This window comes from Ranitomeya imitator, chromosome 1 (assembly GCF_032444005.1).
Source record: "Ranitomeya imitator isolate aRanImi1 chromosome 1, aRanImi1.pri, whole genome shotgun sequence".
Taxonomy (NCBI): domain Eukaryota; kingdom Metazoa; phylum Chordata; class Amphibia; order Anura; family Dendrobatidae; genus Ranitomeya; species Ranitomeya imitator.
The window spans coordinates 1052954958-1052976880 of record NC_091282.1 but is presented as its reverse complement, the minus strand read 5'-3'; the positions used below and the strand labels follow the sequence as shown (position 1 = coordinate 1052976880).

At 42.5% G+C, this 21923-nt stretch overlaps 1 protein-coding gene across 1 annotated transcript in view; it reads right to left on the bottom strand.

Annotated features, from left to right (window-relative positions):
- GUCY1B1 (guanylate cyclase 1 soluble subunit beta 1) overlaps nt 1–21923 on the bottom strand; it is a 164550-nt gene that overhangs the window by 82982 nt on the left and 59645 nt on the right. Inside the window, exon 3 of the mRNA XM_069744118.1 lies at nt 2884–2984. Coding sequence (XP_069600219.1) covers nt 2884–2984 — 101 coding nt within the window. The remainder of the gene's footprint in view (nt 1–2883; nt 2985–21923) is intronic.

The window sequence follows — 21923 nt, the reverse complement described above, 5'->3', positions numbered from 1 at the left end:
ACTGGGCAGATAGGGAAAATCAAATGAGCGGCTGTACAGAGGAGGGGAATAAAATGAGGGTCTGTGCAGAGCAGGGAAATAAAATGAGAGGCTGTGTAGAAGGGAAGAGAATAAAATGAGGGTTTGTGCAGAGGAGGGGGATAAAATGAGGGGCTGTGCAAAGGGTGAGGGAATAAAATGAGGGGCTGAGCAGGGGGGAGGAAATAAAATGAAGAACAGTGCAGATGAGATAAATTGAGGGGCTTAGCTGATGGGGAGATAAAATGATGAGGGGCTGTGCAAAGGGGGAGGGAATAAAATGAGGGTCTGTGCAAAGGGTGAGGGAATAAAATGAGGGGCTGAGCAGGGGGGAGGAAATAAAATGAAGAACAGTGCAGATGAGAGAAAATGAGCGGCTGAGCAGATGGGGATAAATGAGGAGCTGAGCAGAGGGGGGAATAAAATGAAGGACTGTGCAGAGGGAGGGAATAAAATAAGGAGCTGTGCAGATCAGGGGAATAAAATGAGGTGCTGTGTAGATGAGGGAAATAAAATGAGTGGCTGTGCAGAGGGGGAGGGGATAAAATGAGGAACAGTGCAAAGGAGATAAATTGTGGGGCTTAGCTGATGGGGAGATAAAATGAATGGCTGTGCAAAGGGGGTGAATGAAATGAGGGGCTCTGCAGATAGGGAAAATAAAATGAGGGGATGTGCAGATGGGGGAATAAAATGAGGGGCTGTGCAGAGGGGGAGGGAATAAAATGATGGGCTGTGCAGAGGAGGGGAATAAAATGAGCGGCTGAGCAGATGGGGAAAAAAGAGGAGCTGAGCAGAGGAGGGAATAAAATGATGGACTGTGCAGAGGGAGGGAATAAAATAAGGAGCTGTGCAGATCAGGGGAATAAAATGAGGTGCTGTGTAGATGAGGGAAATAAAATGAGTGGCTGTGCAGAGGGGAGGGGATAAAATGGGGGCTGCACAGAGGCTGGAAGTAAAGTAAGATGCTGTGCAGATGGGGGAATAAACTGAGGGGCTGAGCAGAGATGGGGATAAAATGAGGGGCTGAGCAGATGGGGGAATAAAATGAGGGCTGAGCAGATGGCAGAAACAAATGAGGGGCTGTGCAGATAGGGGAACTGCACCCAAAGAGCACCACAAATACTGTCTGGTGACTAGCTCATGCAGCCTTTATTTATCTATCCCCACTCCCTCAAGATGGCTGGACCACCATTGTAAATAAGCCCCTGTACTTTTGTCTCCCCCTCCTCATTATAGATTGTAAGCTTTCACGAGCAGGGTCGTCTTAGTTTACGTTAATTATTGTGTTATATTTAACGTTGTTACTTGTGACTTGTGTATGAACTGTTAAACTGTAAAGCGCTGCGGAATATGTTGGCACTATGTAAATAAAGATTATTATTATTATTAAATGAGGGGCTGTGCAGAGGAGGGGAGTAAAATGAGAGGCTGTGCAGATTGGGGAATAAAATGAGGACCTGTGCAGATGGGGAAAAAGATTGAGGGGCTGTGTAGGGGGTGTTAAAATGAGGGGCTGTGCAAGGGGGAATAAAATGAGGGCATGTATAGAGGGGAGGAATAAAATGTGGAGCTGCGCAGAGGGGGAGGGAATAAAATGAGTGGCTGTGCAGAGGGGGAGGGAATAAAATGAGGGTCTGTGCAGAGGGGGATAGAATAAAATGAGGGGCTGTGCAGAGGGGGGATAAAATGAGGGGCTAAGCAGATGGGGAATAAAGTGAGAGGCTGTGCAGAGGATGGGAAAAATATGATGGTCTGTGCAGTGCATGAGAATAAAATGAAGTGCTGAGCAGAGGGGGAGGGAAAAAATGAGAGGCTGTGCAGAGGAAGGGAATAAAATGAGGGTCTGTGCAGGGGGGCATAAAAAGAGGGTATGTTGGGGCATAAAATGAGAGACTGTGCAGAGGAGAATAAAATGAGGTGCTTTCTAGAGGGGAATGTAATGAGAGGGAGTGTGGGGAGGCCATGAAATAAGGGGCTGTGCGGGGGGACAGCAAAGTATACTATATATGGGTGGCTGTGTGGGTGACCATAAAATATATTGTTGGCTTGTTGTGAACATCATACCATATTGGCGGCTGTGGTGATCATCATACTGTGTAGGGGGACAGTATGAGGAGTAGTTACAGTTTGAACAGGGCTGCATGGTGAGCAATATGAGGGCAAAGTGTGAAGAGGGGGCACAGAATAGATATAGAGAAGGGATAGTGTGAAATATGGCGAGGGCTTAGCATGGCAGAGGGACTGTGTGGGGATATAGAAAGTGTAATGGAAAATTAGAGAGGGGACAGCCATAGTATAGGCAGTGTTTCATAAGGGCGGACGGTGTTGTAGTTACACCTAATAATGGCAAAAAGTGTGGAGGTCATATACCATAGGAAGCCTATCTTTGAATCTCTATATCATGTTCATTGGTTCTTCAGGCATTTTCTGTGTATTTGAAGGAACATTTACGTTAAGTCACATAAACACACACAAAACAAATTGTTATTCACAATTCATTCTTAAAAATGCCCCTACAACCAAAACACATTACATTGGATAGACTAGAATGGATTAAATTCTATGTTACTATATGGAAAGGAAAAATATAGGGCGTGGATTTGCGAAATTATGTCTTAAAAAGTCCTGCAGCTTAGGCTGTGGATAATATTTAAAAGCCTGCCATAAAAGAATGCAACCTTCTCTTAGTGTAAGGGGCTCAGTAATAACACTGCATGTTAAATATATTCACTACATAAACTTCAGCTTCATTTAAGAAACACAGAAGAGTAAAAATAGATTAGAAAGCCATGAACGTGAATTGCTTTCCTCGCAAACTTCCTGCAGCAGTTATCACAGTTTTACAGGAGTCCACAATCTACTTACTGAGCACTTTGCACGCTGCTGATACAAGGTCATAGGTTTTGGAGTCTTCATAAATTATTCTCACCAAGAACTGTCCCTCTTCATCCAGCTGTGCTTCTCTCCTAGAAATTCAATGGAAAACATAGAAATTGATATAGTATGGTCTAACAATTTATTTATAATATTAGAGTGTGGTCTAAGATGACAATAATTCCAAAACCATCATGAATGTTTAAAAAAATAGGATAATATTTAGAATTGCGAGTCCTCAGTGGTTGATACCTTTTAATGGCTAACTGAAACAAATTGCAAGCTTTCAAGACTACTCAGGTCTCTTAATCAGGCAGAGACTAATACGACATCTGAGGAATCACATATTTATACACAACACAGAACAGAACTGTCATTATGGGAGAGTGATAAACAGTTGTGTCCAAAAATATTGGAACAGTTTGTAGATAAGGAGTGAATGCTAATTGTCCCCTGATTGGGGTCTGGTTCTGTGTTATGATGCCCCAACTGACCTATTGAATAAACTATCAGCAATAGGTCCTCTACCAGAAGGAACCATCCTGGCCACCATGGATGTGAAATCTTTGTACTCTAATATCCCACACCAGGATAGATTAAATGCCTTCAAATTCTTCATGGAAAACACAGGGACTGATGCTGATTCTGTGGTGAAACTTATAAAATTCATCCTCACCCGCAATTACTTTGAATTTGACAACAAGATCTATCTACAGAAGACTGGCACAGCAATGAGCAGTAAAATGGCTCCACAGTATGCAAATCATTTCATGGCCAAGCTTGAAATTTACTTTTTGTCCTCATGTCCCATCAGATCTCTCCTACTACCTCTACACTGATGATATTTTAACCCTGCTGTGGAACCATGGGGTCATATAGATCCCAGCGCTGAATAAATTGAAATATTTCTAAAACTGGTCAATCTCAGACAGTGACCTTCTATGTATTTTCAAGTAACATATTTCTGCTTATGTTGATATTTTGAATTTGTTTTTCAATTTTGTTTCAAAGTTATTTTCAATTTTCTGTGTTTGGGACTCTCTTTACCCCATAGTATCTTTATTATCTGACATTTTTTTTAAATATTTTCTGTTTATTCGCAGGTTTTGTAATATAATTGTAAATAAACTGTTAGGTGTCGAGTTCCCGCCTCTGCACAGGGGGAATCTCGAACCACCTCCCCTGCGGTCATCCATTCTTCTCCAGCCGCAGTGGAGCCTGCTCAGCGGAGACGTCGGTCCCAGCATCTGGCTCAGGCTGATACTTGGCGACTGGTTACTACTGTTCTTCCACGCTCTGCCTTTGTAGCCAGTACTGGTCAGCGGCGAGCAGACGTCTCTGGGACTAAGTCCTGCTTTTCCCCTTCTGAGCATGCCCAGGGTAAGACCTCTCATTGGAGGTCGGGGGTCACATGCTCAGATACTGCAGCAGCTCCCATTGGTCCTCTAGGAAGGTCCTGAAGTTGCTCAGGTACTGTAGCAGCTCCCATTGGTCCTCTAGGAAGGTCCTGAAGTTGCTGCAGCTATAAAAGGTTTGATTGGCCGCACGGCCATGCACTAGTATCAAACCAATGTCTATGAGCTCAGCGCCAGTGTGGTCATGTCTGGATGCAGTTAGGGTTTGGCTGAAATAAGCCCCTAGAATACCGGCACCTCCGGTGAGGAATTGTTTTTCTGTTTTCTCTCACTGCATGACCACAGTTTGCTCCGGTTGGTAGCTATGTACCTCTTTGAGGTTAACAGGGCACAGCATCTTGTTGCTAGCGACGCTGTGGAGTTAACAGAGTTCGCTTATACCGCCATATAGGACCGCCATTTGCCAGCAGCAGGTTCCTCTCCAGCACGGTGGACCCCGGGTTGCAAATGCACCTAATAATACATACAGTATATATATACTCGGTGCGTTCCGCCAACCCTAACATAAACAATGGCTAGATGAACTGTGATAACTCCTGATGAAATATTGGCAGCTTTGGATGCTTCTAGTGATGTTGATACTGATAATGAAGGTAATTTGGAAGATAATTTGAGCTGGGTCGAAAGTGACGCAGATCAAATGTGCAACTTGTACAGCACTGCTAGAAAAACAAATCAGTGGCCAATGAGGGTTTTTTATGGAATGATTGACAGCGCTGCAGTGAATGATTATGTTATTTTTATTGAAAATGTACTGAATTACGCATCTAAGAATTTTGACAAACGCAATAAGTTTTTGAAGGAAGTCGCAGTTGCACTGATCACTCCATATGCGAGTTAGCAATTGGATGTACATCAAATGCCAAAGAATGTCAAGCAAATTATTTTTAGGGACTCTATAGCGACGGGGTCTGTTCCACAGGATTGGCGCATAGCAAATGTGGTGCCAATATTCAAAAAGGGCTCTAAAAGTGAACCTGGAAATTATAGGCCAGTAAGTCTAACCTCTATTGTTGGTAAAATATTTGAAGGGTTTCTGAGGGATGTTATTCTGGATTATCTCAATGAGAATAACTGTTTAACTCCATATCAGCATGGGTTTATGAGAAATCGCTCCTGTCAAACCAATCTAATCAGTTTTTATGAAGAGGTAAGCTATAGGCTGGACCACGGTGAGTCATTGGACGTGGTATATCTCGATTTTTCCAAAGCGTTTGATACCGTGCCGCACAAGAGGTTGGTACACAAAATGAGAATGCTTGGTCTGGGGGAAAATGTGTGTAAATGGGTTAGTAACTGGCTTAGTGATAGAAAGCAGAGGGTGGTTATAAATGGTATAGTCTCTAACTGGGTCGCTGTGACCAGTGGGGTACCGCAGGGGTCAGTATTGGGACCTGTTCTCTTCAACATATTCATTAATGATCTGGTAGAAGGTTTACACAGTAAAATATCGATATTTGCAGATGATACAAAACTATGTAAAGCAGTTAATACAAGAGAAGATAGCATTCTGCTACAGATGGATCTGGATAAGTTGGAAACTTGGGCTGAAAGGTGGCAGATGAGGTTTAACAATGATAAATGTAAGGTTATACACATGGGAAGAAGGAATCAATATCACCATTACACACTGAATGGGAAACCACTGGGTAAATCTGACAGGGAGAAGGACTTGGGGATCCTAGTTAATGATAAACTTACCTGGAGCAGCCAGTGCCAGGCAGCAGCTGCCAAGGCAAACAGGATCATGGGGTGCATTAAAAGAGGTCTGGATACACATGATGAGAGCATTATACTGCCTCTGTACAAATCCCTAGTTAGACCACACATGGAGTACTGTGTCCAGTTTTGGGCACCGGTGCTCAGGAAGGATATAATTGAACTAGAGAGAGTACAAAGGAGGGCAACAAAATTAATAAAGGGGATGGGAGAACTACAATACCCAGATAGATTAGCGAAATTAGGATTATTTAGTCTAGAAAAAAGACGACTGAGGGGCGATCTAATAACCATGTATAAGTATATAAGGGGACAATACAAATATCTCGCTGAGGATCTGTTTATACCAAGGAAGGTGACGGGCACAAGGGGGCATTCTTTGCGTCTGGAGGAGAGAAGGTTTTTCCACCAACATAGAAGAGGATTCTTTACTGTTAGGGCAGTGAGAATCTGGAATTGCTTGCCTGAGGAGGTGGTGATGGCGAACTCAGTCGAGGGGTTCAAGAGAGGCCTGGATGTCTTCCTGGAGCAGAACAATATTGTATCATACAATTAGGTTCTGTAGAAGGACGTAGATCTGGGGATTTATTATGATGGAATATAGGCTGAACTGGATGGACAAATGTCTTTTTTCGGCCTTACTATGTTACTATATGTATCCGGAGCTTTGGAATTTTGCAGGCACCATCAGATGTTCCAAGTGACACCAGCAGTGTTACAGGACAGCGCACACGGTGCTATGTTTGTCCTCGATCGAAGGCCAAAAAGACGAGATTTGTTTGAAATGACTGGAAGAAGTTCATTTATGAAGAACATGGCACTATGACGTGCAGTGAATGCAAGGGCTAAGTTTATTGCCAGATCATTCGTTCTCATTATGTTTTTACTAAAATCCACACAGTTGCAGTTATTTTGCTTTTTTTTAATTGAATTTTAATACCGTATATACTCGAGTATAAGCCGAGATTTTCAGCCCAAATTTTTGGGCTGAAAGTGCCCCTCTCGGCTTATACTCAAGTCAATGTGGGTGGCAGGGTCGGCGGGTGAGGGGGTGAGAGCGCTGAGGTATACTTACCTAGTCCCAGCGATCCTCGCGCTGTCCCTGCCGTCCCACGGGCTTCTGTGCTGCAGCTTCGTCCTCTCTTCAGCGGTCACGTGGGACCGCTCATTAGAGATATGAATAAGCGGCTCCACCTCCCATAGGGGCGGAGCCGCCTATTCATTCCTCTAATCAGCGGTGCCGGTGACCGCTGACAGGAAGAGCTGCGGCACCGAAGACCAGGCAGAGGGACAGCGCGAGGATCGCCAGGACTAGGTAAGTATAGCATATTCACCTGTCCTCGTTCCAGCCGCCGGGCGCCGCTCCATCTTCCCGGCCGGCGCCTCCATCTTCCCGGCGTCTGCGCTCTGACTGTTCAGGCAGAGGGCGCGATGACGCATACAGTGTGCGCGGCGCCCTCTGCCTGATCAGTCAGAGCAGAGACGCCGGGAAGATGGAGGCGCCGGAACGAGACGCCGGGAGCTGCAATCAAGGGAGGTGAGTATGTGTTTTTTTTTATTGCAGCAGCGGCGGCAGAGATTTCTATGGGGCACAATGAACGGTGCAGAGCACCGTATATGGCACAGCAATGGGGCACAATGAACGGTGCAGAGCACCGTATATGGCACAGCAATGGGGCACAATGAACGGTGCAGAGCACCGTATATGGGCACAGATATGGGGCACAATGAACGGTGCAGAGCACCGTATATGGCACAGCAATGGGGCACAATGAACGGTGCAGAGCACCGTATATGGGCACAGATATGGGGCACAATGAACGGTGCAGAGCACCGTATATGGCACAGCAATGGGGCACAATGAACGGTGCAGAGCACCGTATATGGCACAGCAATGGGGCACAATGAACGGTGCAGAGCACCGTATATGGCACAGCAATGGGGCACAATGAACGGTGCAGAGCACCGTATATGGGCACAGATATGGGGCACAATGAACGGTGCAGAGCACCGTATATGGCACAGCAATGGGGCACAATGAACGGTGCAGAGCACCGTATATGGCACAGCAATGGGGCACAATGAACGGTGCAGAGCACCGTATATGGCACAGCAATGGGGCACAATGAACGGTGCAGAGCACCGTATATGGCACAGCTATGGGGCACAATGAACGGTGCAGAGCACTATATGGGGCACAGCTATGGGGAAATAATGAACGGTGCAGAGCACTATATGGCACAGCTATGGGGAAATAATCATCTATTTTTATTTTTGAAATTCACCGGTAAATGGTGCATTTCCACCCTAGCCTTATACTCGAGTCAATAAGTTTTCCCAGTTTTTTGTGGCAAAATTAGGGGTCGGCTTATACTCGGGTCGGCTTATACTTGAGTATATACGGTACTTACAGTTATTAGTAAAGCATTTTGGTGTAAATTTCAGCTTGTGTTTGATGATGACAAATAAATCACTTCAAAGTTATGTTTGATTTCAGAACTGTGTTCTGAAATGATGACAGAATAAAACTTGATTATTCTGAACAGCCAGCATGTTCATTTTAATGAAATATGACGATTTTGAGCCTGGGGTCATATAGACCCCATGGTACCAAAGCAGTGATTTTTTTTTTTGTGGGTTCCACAGTAGGGTAAATCATCTGGACGGAGTCTGAGCAACAGCTAAAGACGTTCCATGAACAGTTTAATTTTGGACACCGTCATTAAGCTGCAGAACAATAAATTAGAGACATCCCTGTATCAGAAGCCAATCGACCGTCCAACATACCTTAAATGGGACAATTTCTAAAACACATAAAAAACTCTATTGTCTACAGCCAAGCCATCAGATACAATCTTATATGTTCCAACCCCATGGATAGAGATGAACACCTTGGTCACCTCAGAAAGACCTTTTTGAATCAGGGCTACCATCCAAGAACAATTGAAAACCAGATCACAAGAGCGTCTGTCACGCCTTGCACAAGCGGCTGTCTTATATTGACCATCCCTCCATATATACTAAGGAAGTGTATCACTATATGCCCACACTGGCAAGTCCCTTCCAGGCACCATCCACTACATGTAACTGATGAAGGTCTAATTGATGACCGAAACGTTTTGTTGCTGGTTTTTGTTGATGGAAAATAAAATTTACTTCCACGTATAAAGTGAGTGCCAGGTTTTATTTATACATAATTAAGGTGTTGGATCTACCTGAACACCAGAAACTATATGCTGTGCACACGTTTATCTATTAAGATATATCTTTCCTTGTCATGTGCATGACAGCGCAGCAAACATCGCTTCTGAGCGGCAGTGAAATCATCCCCACCGGTTAGACAGCCGCTCCCGTCAGCCGACCCCTGCTGCCGCTAATAACAGTGAGAGCAGGCGCAACTGATAGGAGTATTCATCACCCGCCTCCTGCGCTGGAAATAATTTCTAAAAAAGTGTGGGTTCTCCTGTATTTTTGATAACAAGTCAGGCAAAACTCACAGCTGGGGACTGCAACCCTCAGCTGTCAGCTTCAGAAAGGCTGGTTATCAAGAACAGAGGGGTCCCCATGCCATATTTTTTTAATTTTTGAAATAAATAATTTTTAAAAACAGGAGGGGTCCCCCTAATTTTTGACAACCAGCCTTGCTAAAGCAGACAGCTGGGGGCTGGTATTCTCATCCTGGCCAGTGGTCACCTTTAGTGCAATGCTTATAAGATCAATGTAAAACAGCATCTAAAGCACTGCATTTGTTTTGCTGCCTAGCAGTGGTGGTCGGCTCCCAAGGCAACAAACTGTAAACAAAAGAAAATTGTTAATATTTCCAGAACGGCTGAAAAATGGTATAAGCAGTAAATTGCAAAACTGATTGTATTTACATGTAATCTGATAATTCATTTCTGAAGATCATATTGTGTAAAAGCTAAGATACGACCACTTGCAGCTGCCAGAAGATGGAGTATGGAAGCTGATTGTATACTGTAATGCTGACATTCAGTCAACCCCTTAGCTCCCTCTGGTGGAGACTGTAGGGAACCAAAATGTTTCTTTTCTACATGTTATTTTTAATGTCTACATGAGCAGAGGAGTCAGATCTCCAAAGACATCATACACATTCAGAGGTTCATCTTTACGTTTCCACTAGCTATACTTTATGTCATCAATGCTTTTGATCAGTTGTAACCATATATACCACTTGAGAATTCCTCTTGTATAGTCCTAGTTTTAGGACTATATATGGCTAGACATCAAGCACATTTTTCTGGCATGGTGCAACTTCTATAAATTAAAACAGACTATCAAGTTAATTATTTTTAGAACTCAGTCATTGTCTCTCAAATGTATTCTTTGATCATCATAATAGGTCTGAGCTTATAATATCAATGTGTTGTTCTGCTTTAAATGGAATTTTAGACAACCTGACATGTAAATGTGACAGTCACCCGCTGGCCGCTGCGGTGATGTACGGTATGTGTCATCACACTGTAAACAAGCTGTGATCGGGGACCGCACTGTGAAGATTCCTCGGTAAGAATATTATGGTTTGTTATTTTTTTATCGCTTTGTGCCAGTTGGGGTCAAAACCCCCTTAAATCATGCACGTCTTCTGTCTGTGTTTTACCCATTACAGTCTTTGTAGCTGTTCACATGTCTATGTTTTTTTACAGATCGAGTGGTCAACCAAACAAAAAAAATGGATAGTAGCGGCTAGAGTCACGACTTGGCACAGATTGGCAGACAGCTCTACAGTGCACCAGTAAAATTAAAAGCAAAATTAAAACTCCCCCGAAAGTTCAAGAATTAACACAGTAAAAAGGTCTCAGGTCTCAGAACTAAGCACTATCAGGATGCAGCAAACCCATGTAACAAAGATGGCGGCAACACAAGTGCAAAATACTGATGAGACAACCACTAATTCATGGAGGGGGTGACTGCTTACTATTAGATTGCACAAAAGTGGCTTGTATAGGGCGCTGGGCACACACAGGTAGTGCACAGTGTCTGGCTTACAGCCTATTAGTGATGCCCATACTATTAGACTCCCAAGCGCTAAATAAGTGCACCCCACCAGGACAGACACCCTAGTTTTCATGTTTTGTACTTGAAACAAATATTAACAAAGGTAATTAATAATTACCAACCACAAGCACCTTAGAACTTGACAAAAAAAATACTAAACATATATTCTGCCCATGATCAGCAACAGTATCTATGGCATTCTGTACTTCAAGGACATGTGAATGACATATATTTTAAAAAAACATTGTGGGGCCAAGGTTACATTTCTAACATATAGTATATACTACTAGGCTGGGGCTACACAGCGACGTTGGCTGCGATCTGTCACAAGACCAAAGTTTGCTTGGAGTCGATGCTACATTGCAGTGCAATACAAGTAAATATGGTCAAGTTTCGACCCCAAGGGTACTACGACATGTAAGCTGAAAAACATCCAATGTGATTGGATTTGCTTATCGCAGCTGGAAACCCTGAGGGTCACAATGTGACCACATTCAATTGTATTGTACTGTAACATACCAGCGACACCCAGGAATCTTTGGTCACATGACAGGTATCACCACTAAGGTCGCCATATTGCCCCGGCTAAGTGTTTTCTATCAGTAATACACACTGTCTAAAAAAGAAGATTCATTGAGTTTACCAAGGATCAGCAGCCGAGACACAAAGTCATTCAGACTCAGGAAGCATTTTCATTTTTTAGTTTTCCTGAGCAATAGAGTATGCAGTCATTGTAATAGTCTCCATTCTTCTTTGTTTTCCTATGACTAATTATTAAAAATAATAATAACCTCACATAAAATGAGGGATTACAGCAAGGTATTACCACCAAACATTGTGCAGAGAAAGAGGAGCTAAGTCCGGCCATACCGAGGGCAGATACACATCAGTATCATCTCCACTGCCCGAGGATACGTCACACCCAAAGGTCCCGGTCTGCATTCTATTTTGTAGTGACATTCTAAAACGTCACTGCAAAGTACAGCAGTTGCATGTGATCATACAGCTGTTGAAGTCGACAGCCAGCTGTCAAACAGAGACGAGCTCACCATTAGAGAAGGCAGAGACTGTTTATTACAGTCTCAGTCTTTTCAAGTGCTGTATACAGTCCAAGGGTGTCAAACTGCATTCCTCGAGGGCTGCAAACAGGTCATGTTTTCAGGATTTCCTTGTACTGCACAGGTGATGATTTAATCACCTACACAAATGAGTTGGTGATTAAATTATCACCTGTGCAGTACAAGGAAATCCTGAAAATATGACCTGTTTGCAGCCCTTGAGGAATGCAGTTTGACACCCCTGGTATACACAATGCGGTATGTCTGGGATCACCCAATAAGTCCTCAGGAGGTAAATATGTGGACCTAGTAAGTCCCTAGTGCTTCCTAAATTCTCTCCCTTCCTGGCAGCGGAGGTCAGCACCTTAATTTGTACTCCGTGGTGCCCCTGCTCAGCGTCGGTGTCCCTCTTCACCCTATTGCACCCTAGCCCAAATTGTAGACACAAAACAAAAAGTTGGAAAAATTTGAAGTGTATGTGCATCAAGGTCTCCAGCTTAATTTATTGGGTATCTTTGTGTAGACAGCTTGGTCCCATTAGAATCTCCAGGATAAAAACAAGTGCCATACACAGAAGGAAATGACTGAGGTACAGGGATTGCGTAGACATATATTATATTATCCCTGTAGGTAGTGAGAGAGCTGGACCCTCCGTTAAATAATGGAATTCAAGAGGGTCACCAGAGTATATTGTCCCTCCTATTAGGGATCATATACATGGAGCACATACGAATGTTTGTTCCCACATTAAACACCATTATTCGGTGGCATTATTACCATCCATACGGTGTGAAGGACATGTAAATGTCAGCCTAATATCAGGGTCCCCAATTGATGTAAGCCGTCAGATATCACCCCTGTAGAAACGACCCACCAATATGGTATCAGAAAAGCAACCATCAGTATGGAATCAGGGAATTATACGCATTAATCATTAGAGATCTCTTGTTCAGCATGGTATCCGATATTTCCACCATCAAATAAGACATAAGAATAAAACATTTATCATTTAAGAAGTCACTAATCTTTAAAGACTCCATAATAACAGGGTGTGTACCACAGGACTGGCGTATAGCAAATGTGGTGCCAATATTCAAAAAGGGGACAAAAACTGAACTCGGAAATTATAGGCCAGTAAGCTTAACCTCTACTGTGGGTAAAATCCTGGAGGGCATTCTAAGGGATGCTATACTGGAGTATCTGAAGAGGAATAACCTCATGACCCAGTATCAGCATGGGTTTACTAGGGACCATTCATGTCAGACTAATCTGATCAGCTTCTATGAGGAGGTAAGTTCCGGATTGGACCAAGGGAACCCAGTGGATGTAGTGTATATGGACTTTTCAAAAGCTTTTGATACGGTGCCACCCAAAAGGTTGATACATAAAATGAGAATAATGGGGATAGGGGAAAATATGTGTAAGTGGGTTGAGAGCTGGCTTAGGGATAGGAAACAAAGGGTGGGTATTAATTGAGCACACTCGGACTGGGTAGCGGTTAGCAGTGGGGTACCACAGGGGTCAGTATTGGGCCCTCTTCTTTTTAACATATTTATTACTGACCTTGTAGGGGGCATTCAGAGTAGAATTTCAATATTTGCAGATGACACTAAACTCTGCAGGGTAATCAATACAGAGGAGGACAATTTTATATTACAGGATGATTTATCTAAACTAGAAGCTTGGGCTGATAAATGGCAAATGAGCTTTAATGGGGATAAATGTAAGGTCATGCACTTGGGTAGAAGTAATAAGATGTATAATTATGTGCTTAATTCTAAAACTCTGGGCAAAACCGTCAATGAAAAAGACCTGGGTGTATGGGTGGATGATAAACTCATATTCAGTGGCCAGTGCCAGGCAGCTGCTACAAAGGCAAATAAAATAATGGGATGCATTAAAAGAGGCATAGATGCTCATGAGGAGAACATAATTTTACCTCTATACAAGTCACTAGTTCGACCACACTTAGAATACTGTGCACAGTTCTGGTCTCCGGTGTATAAGAAAGACACAGCTGAACTAGAGCGGGTGCAGAGAAGAGCGACCAAGGTTATTAGAGGACTGGGGTCTGCAATACCAAGATAGGTTATTACACTTGGGGCTATTTAGTTTGGAAAAACGAAGACTAAGGGGTGATCTTATGTTAATGTATAAATATATGAGGGGACAGTACAAAGACCTTTCTGATGATCTTTTTAATCATAGACCTGAAACCGGGACAATGGGGCATCCTCTGCGTTTGGAGGAAAAAAGGTTTAAGCATAATAACAGACGTGGATTCTTTACTGTAAGAGCAGTGAGACTATGGAACTCTCTGCCGTATGATGTTGTAATGAGTGATTCATTACTTAAATTTAAGAGGGGACTGGATACCTTTCTGGAAAAGTATAATGTTACAGGGTATATATACTAGATTCCTTGATAGGGCGTTGATCCAGGGAACTAGTCTGATTGCCGTATGTGGAGTCGGGAAGGAATTTTTTTCCCCAATGTGGAGCTTACTCTTTGCCACATGGTTTTTTTTGCCTTCCTCTGGATCAACATGTTAGGGCATGTTAGGTTAGGCTATGGGTTGAACTAGATGGACTTATAGTCTTCCTTCAAACTTAATAACTATGTTACTATGTAACTATGTAACTTATTCATAATCCCAAGTGTGGTATCAGAAATTCCCACCACCAGATAAGGTATCAGAAATCCCCATCATAAATATACTATCAGAAAAGAAGACACTTATCATTTAGGAGTCCCTTATTCATAGTCGGTCTTGTCATGAAAAAAGATGCAAAATTATTTTAACTCCTTATTTGATAAAAAATAATGAATAAATATATAGTAATAATAAATAACAATAAATTATTTGAAATCTTTCAACTGCATGTACGAAAAAAGCAACAAAATGTTACTGATTAAGAACAGGAGAAAATGGTCCAGTCCTAAACTGCTTAATACAGATAATATGGAATAAAATAACATTGCCAAGAAATTTTAAAAAATGTAACACATAGCCCCGATTTAAACAATAGGTGGTCTTCACTGATGACAACTACCCTTTAAAAGATACACGATTCATTGTTGCAAGACCTAATATGGCAGAATAATTATGCATATTTTATCATTTCTCTTACTCTGCAGTAACATGAAGGTATTTATAATACTACCAATCCATCGAGCTCAATGATGCAGCTATCAACATAACTCAAATATGTCAAATATGCTGTGCGCTCTGAATTATGCCTGGAAATTGGTAGCAATCGGTATACCAGTTCCTATCCTGTAGCAAAAATTGTGGGGGTATTAACTTATCTATCCATATATGATAATGGGTGCAAACTATAAAGCGCTGCGGAATATGTTAGTGCTATAGAAAAAATAAAGATTATTAAAGATTATTTGGCAACTCATTTGATTAACCCCTTAAGCCCCGAGGGTGGTTTGCACGTTAATGACGAGCCAATTTTTACAATTCAGACCACTGTCCCTTTATGAGGTTATAACTCTGGAACGCTTCAACGGATCTTGGCGATTCTGAAAACGTTTTCTCGTGACATATTGTACTTCATTTTAGTGGTAACATTTATTCAATATAACTTGCGTTTATTTGTGAAAAAAACGGAAATTTGGCGAAAATTTAGAAAATTTTGCAATTTTCCAAATTTATATTTTTATGCCCTTAAATCACAGAGATATGTCACGCAAAATACTTAATATTTAACATTTACCACATGTCTCTTTACATCAGCACAATTTTGGAACCAAAATTTTTTTTTGTTAGGGAGTTATAAGGGTTAAAAGTTGACCAGCAATTTCTCATTTTTACAACACCATTTTTTTTTAGGGACCACATCTCATTTGAAGTCATTTTGAGGGGTCTATATGATAGAAAATACCCAAGTGTGACACCATTCTAAAAACTGCACCCCTCAAGGTGCTCAAAACCACATTCAAGAAGTTTATTAACCCTTCAGGGGTTTCACAGGAATTTTTAGAATGTTTAAATAAAAATGAATATTTAACTTTTTTTCACACAAAATTTATTTCAGCTCCAATTTGTTTTATTTTACCAAGGGTAACAGGATAAAATGGATGCCAAACGTTGTTGTACAATCTGTACTGAGTACGCTGATACCCCATATGTGGGGGTAAACCACTGTTTGGGCGCATGGCAGAGCTCGGAAGGAAAGGAGCGCCATTTGACTTTTCAATGCAAAATTGACAGGAATTGAGATGGGACGCCATGTTGCGTTTGGAGAGCCCCTCATGTGCCTAAACATTGAAATCCCCACAAGTGACACCATTTTGGAAAGTAGACCCCTTAAGGAACTTATCTAGAGGTGTTGTGAGCACTTTGACCCAACAAGTGCTTCACAGAAGTTTATAATGCAGAGCCGTAAAAATAAAAAATCTTATTTTTTCACAAAAATGATCTTTTCGCCACCAATGTTTTATTTTCCCAAGGGTAAGAGAAGAAATTAGACCACAAAAGTTGTTGTGCAATTTGTCCTGAGAGCGACAATACCCCATATGTGGGGGTAAACCACTTTTTGGGCGCATAGCAGAGCTCGGAAGGGAAGGAGCGCCATTTGACTTTTCAATGCAAAATTGACAGGAATTGAGATGGGACGCCATGTTGCGTTTGGAGAGCCCCTCATGTGCCTAAACATTGAAACCCCCCACAAGTGACACCATTTTGGAAAGTAGACACCCTAAGGAACTTATCTAGATGTGTGGTGACCACTTTGACCCACCAATTGCTTCACAGAAGTTTATAATGCAGAGCCGTAAAAATAAAAAATATTTTTTTCACAAAAATGATCTTTTCGCCCCCAATTTTTTATTTTCCCAAAAGTAAGAGAAGAAATTGGACCTCAAAAATTGTTGTCCAATTTGTCCTGAGTACGCTGATACCCCATATATGGGTGTAAACCATTGTTTTGGCGTATGGCAGAGCTCGGAAGGGAAGGAGCGCCATTTTACTTTTCAATGCAAAATTGACTGGAATTGAGATGGGATGCCATGTTGCGTTTGGAGAGCCCCTGATGTGCCTAAACATTGAAATCCCCACAAGTGACACCATTTTGGAAAGTAGACCCCTTAAGGAACTTATCTAGAGGTGTGGTGAGCACTTTGACCCAACAAGTGCTTCACAGAAGTTTATAATGCAGAGCCGTAAAAATAAAAAATCATATTTTTTCACAAAAATGATCTTTTCGCCACCAATGTTTTATTTTCCCAAGGGTAAGAGAAGAAATTAGACCACAAAAGTTGTTGTGCAATTTGTCCTGAGTGCGACGATACCCCATATGTGGGGGTAAACCACTGTTTGGGCGCATGGCAGAGCTCGGAAGGAATGGAGCGCCATTTGACTTTTCAATGCAAAATTGACTGGAATTGAGATGGGACGCCATGTTGCGTTTGGAGAACCCCTGATGTGCCTAAACATTGGAACCCCTCACAAGTGACACCGTTTTGAAAAGTAGACCCCTTAAGGAACTTATCTAGATGTGTGGTGAGCACTTTGACCCAACAAGTGCTTCACAGAAGTTTATAATGCAGAGCCGTAAAAATAAAAAATCTTATTTTTTCACAAAAATGATCTTTTCGCCACCAATGTTTTATTTTCCCAAGGGTAAGAGAAGAAATTAGACCACAAAAGTTGTTGTGCAATTTGTCCTGAGAGCGACAATACCCCATATGTGGGGGTAAACCACTTTTTGGGCGCATAGCAGAGCTCGGAAGGGAAGGAGCGCCATTTGACTTTTCAATGCAAAATTGACTGGAATTAAGATGGGACGCCATGTTGGTTTGGAGAGCCCCTGATGTGCCTAAACATTAAAACCCCCCACAAGTGACAAAATTTTGGAAACTAGACCCCCTAAGGAACTTATCTAGATGTGTTTTGAGAGCTTTGAACCCCCAAGTGTTTCACTACAGTTTATAACGCAGAGCCGTTAAAATAATTTTTTTTTTTCACAAAAATTATTTTTTAGCCCCCAGTTTTGTATTTTCACAAGGGTAACAGAATAAATTGGACCCCAAAAGTTGTTTTCAAATTTGTCCTGAGTACGCTGATACCCAACATATGGGGGGGAACCACTGTTTGGGCACATGGCAGAGCTCGGAAGGGAAGGAGCGCCATTTGGAATGCAGTCTTAGATGGATTGGTCTGCAGGAGTCACGTTGCATTTGCAGAGCCCCTGATGTACCCAAACAGTACAAACCCCCCACAAGTGACCCCATATTAGAAACTAGACCTCCCAAGGAACTTATCTAGATGTGTTGTGAGAACTTTGAACCCCTAAGTGTTTCACTACAGTTTATAACGCAGAGCCGTGAAAATAAAAATTCTTTTTTTTTCACAAAAATGTTTTTTAACACCCAGATTTGTATTTTTACAAGGGTAACAGAATAAATTGGACCCCAAAAGTTGTTGTCCAATTTGTCCTGAGTACGCTGATACCCCATATGTGGGGGGAACCACTGTTTGGGCGCATGGCAGAGCTCGGAAGGGAAGGAGCGCCATTTGGAATGCAGACTTAGATGGATTGGTCTGCAGGCGTCACGTTGCGTTTGCAGAGCCCCTGATGTACCCAAACAGTACAAACCCCCCACAAGTGACCTCATATTGGAAACTAGACCTCCCACGGAACTTATCTAGATGTGTTGTGAAAACTTTGAACCCCCAAGTGTTTCACTACAGTTTACAACGCAGAGCCGTGAAAATAAAAAATCCTTTTTTTTTCCCACAAAAATGATTTTTAGCCCCCCAAATTTTTATTTTCCCAAGGATAACAAGAGAACTTGGACCCAAAAAGTTGTTGTCCAATTTGTCTCGAGTACAAAGATACCCTATATGTTGGGGTAAACCCCTGTTTGGGCGCACGGGAGAGCTCGGAAGTGAAGGAGCACTGTTTTACTTTTTCAATGCAGAATTGGCTGGAATTGAGATCGGACGCCATGTCGCGTTTGGAGAGCCCCTGATGTGCCTAAACAGTGGAAACCCCCCAATTATAAATGAAACCCTAATCCAAACGCACCCCTAACCCTAATCCCAACTGTAACCCTAACCACACACCTAACCCTGACACACCCCTAATTCTGATCCCAACCCTAATCCCAACCGTAAATGTAATCCAAACCCTAACCCTAGCCCTAGCCCTAACCCTAGCCCTAACCCTAGCCCTAACCCGAATGGGAAAATGGAAATAAATACATTTTTTTTAATTTTATTATTTTTCCCTAAGGCTAACGCAATGTCTTTTTAGGTGTCGTGTTTAGTGGTCACGTTAACGTCCCCGCTCTGGAAGATCGGGGATCGGACCTCGGGCCCGCCGCGGATGCTGCAAGCGGCGTCCGAGGCGCGCCACAAAAGAACGGCACCTTGCTAGCGCGAGCCGAAAATGGCACGCTCTAGCGATGCGCTACACCCGAAAATCACATTGCTGTCAATGGGTGTGCTAACGGACCCGTTGCACGGCGTTAATTGTGACATTTTCGCCGTGCAACGCTGTCCGTTAGCGTTAACCCATTAACGCAATGTGAAACTAGCCTAACTAAGGGGGTGATGAAGGGGGGTTTGATTTACTTTTATAGCGTTTTTTATATCGGATTTTTATGATTGGCAGCCGTCACACACTAAAAGACGCTTTTTATAGCAAAAAAGTTTTTGCGTCTCCACATTTTGAGACCTATAATTTTTCCATATTTTGGTCCACAGAGTCATGTGAGGTCTTGTTTTTTGCGGGACGAGTTGACGTTTTTATCGGTTACATTTTCGGACACGTGACAGTTTTTGATCGCTTTTTATTCCGATTTTTTGTGAGGCAGAATGACCAAAAACCAGCTATTCATGAATTTCTTTTGGGGGAGGCGTTTATACCGTTCCGCGTTTGGTAAAATTGATGAAGCAGTTTTGGCGCTTTTATACGATAAAAGCTATTTTATGGAAAAAATAATTATTTTGGCATCGCTTTATTCTGAGGACTATAACTTTTTTGTTTTTTTGGTTATGATGCTATATGGTGGCTCGTTTTTTGCGGGACATGATGACGTTCTCAGAGGTACCATGGTTATTTATATCCGTCTTTTTGATCGCGTGTTATTCCACTTTTTGTTCAGCGTTATGATAACAAAGCATTGTTTTTTGGCTCATTTTTTTTTTTTCTTACGGTGTTCACTGAAGGGGTTAACTAGTGGGCCAGTTTTATAGGTCGGGTCGTTACGGACGCGGCGATACTAAACATGTGTACTTTTATTGGTTTTTTTTAGATAAAGAAATGTATTTATGGGAATAATATTTTTTTTTCTTCTTTATTTAGGATTTTTTTTTTTTTTTTTTTACACGTGTGGAAATTTTTTTTTTTACTTTTTCACTTTGTCCCAGGGGGGGACATCACAGATCACCGATCTGACAGTGTGCACAGCACTCTGTCAGATCGGTGATCTGACATACAGCCGGGCAGGATTAGAGCTGCAGCTGCAGCCTGATCCTGACCCGGAAGTGCTCCCTGCAGGACCCGGATGCAGCCCCGCGGCCATTTTGGATCCGGGGACTGCAGGGAGAAGACGCTCGGTACACGGTGAGTACATCACCGTGTACCGATCGTCTCAGGGAAGCCCGCAGGAAGCCCCCTCCCTGCGCGATGCTTCCCTGCACCGCCGGCACACCGCGATCATCTTTGATCGCGGTGTGCCGGGGGTTAATGTGCCGGGAGCGGTCCGTGACCGCTCCTGGCACATAGTGCCGGATGTCAGCTGCGATAGGCAGCTGACACCCGGCCGCGATCGGCCGCGCTCCCCCCGTGAGCGCGGCCGATCGCATATGACGTACTGGGAATTAAGTCCCAGGTCACCTGGACGGGATAGTACGTCATATGGGATTAAGGGGTTAATAAAAGTATGATTTTCATGAAAAACACAATATTGTCTGGGTGAACCCAAAATTTGGAAAGGTAGTATATACATTTATATCCGGCCTTAGGCCCACTAGTATTTTCTCTACTGATCTCCTGTTTTTAAATAGTAATGATCCTTTTAATTTTCATTTCATAAATCAATAATACATATGAAAATGAGAAACTTTGTAATATATCTGCTTCTTCTCTGCCAAAATTGATCAGACATTATCAAAGTTGTCAGTTCTGAGGTAAAATCTGTAGTCAGTGAGGACAGACTTTCCCATTACTGAGACAGGAGATGGCAGGCGCTACTGAGAAGATTCTATGTAGATGGGAAGAGGGAGGAGTTACAGACAGAGCTCCTCCCTCCCCCTCCTCCCTCCTATCTAGATAGAATTAGTACTACTGATTTATGAAATAAAAATTAAATCGACGGTAAAGCTAAGTGTGCTTTCACCCTTAAACAAGAGCATGCAGCAAGGTTTGGCTATGTCATCATTGATTTAAAATGGATTTTTCAAAAAGGGCTTTCTAAACAGCGAATAAAAGAAAACCCTGACAGATGCTAACTGAAGGCAATTGTTACCTTGTTACATAATATGCCTTATCATTTCGATACATTAAAAATGTATATATATATAAAATGTGTCTCAATACTGAGAGCCTAAGGGTACCGTCACACTATACGATTTACCTACGATCACGACCAGCGATATGACCTGGCCGTGATCGTAGGTAAATCGTAGTGTGGTCGCTGGGGAGCTGTCACACAGACAGCTCTCCAGCGACCAACGATGCCGAGGTACCCGGGTAACCAGGGTAAACATCGGGTAACTAAGCGCAGGACCGCGCTTAGTTACCCGATGTTTACCCTGGTTACAAGCGTTAAACTAAAAGAAAACAAACAGCACATACTTACATTC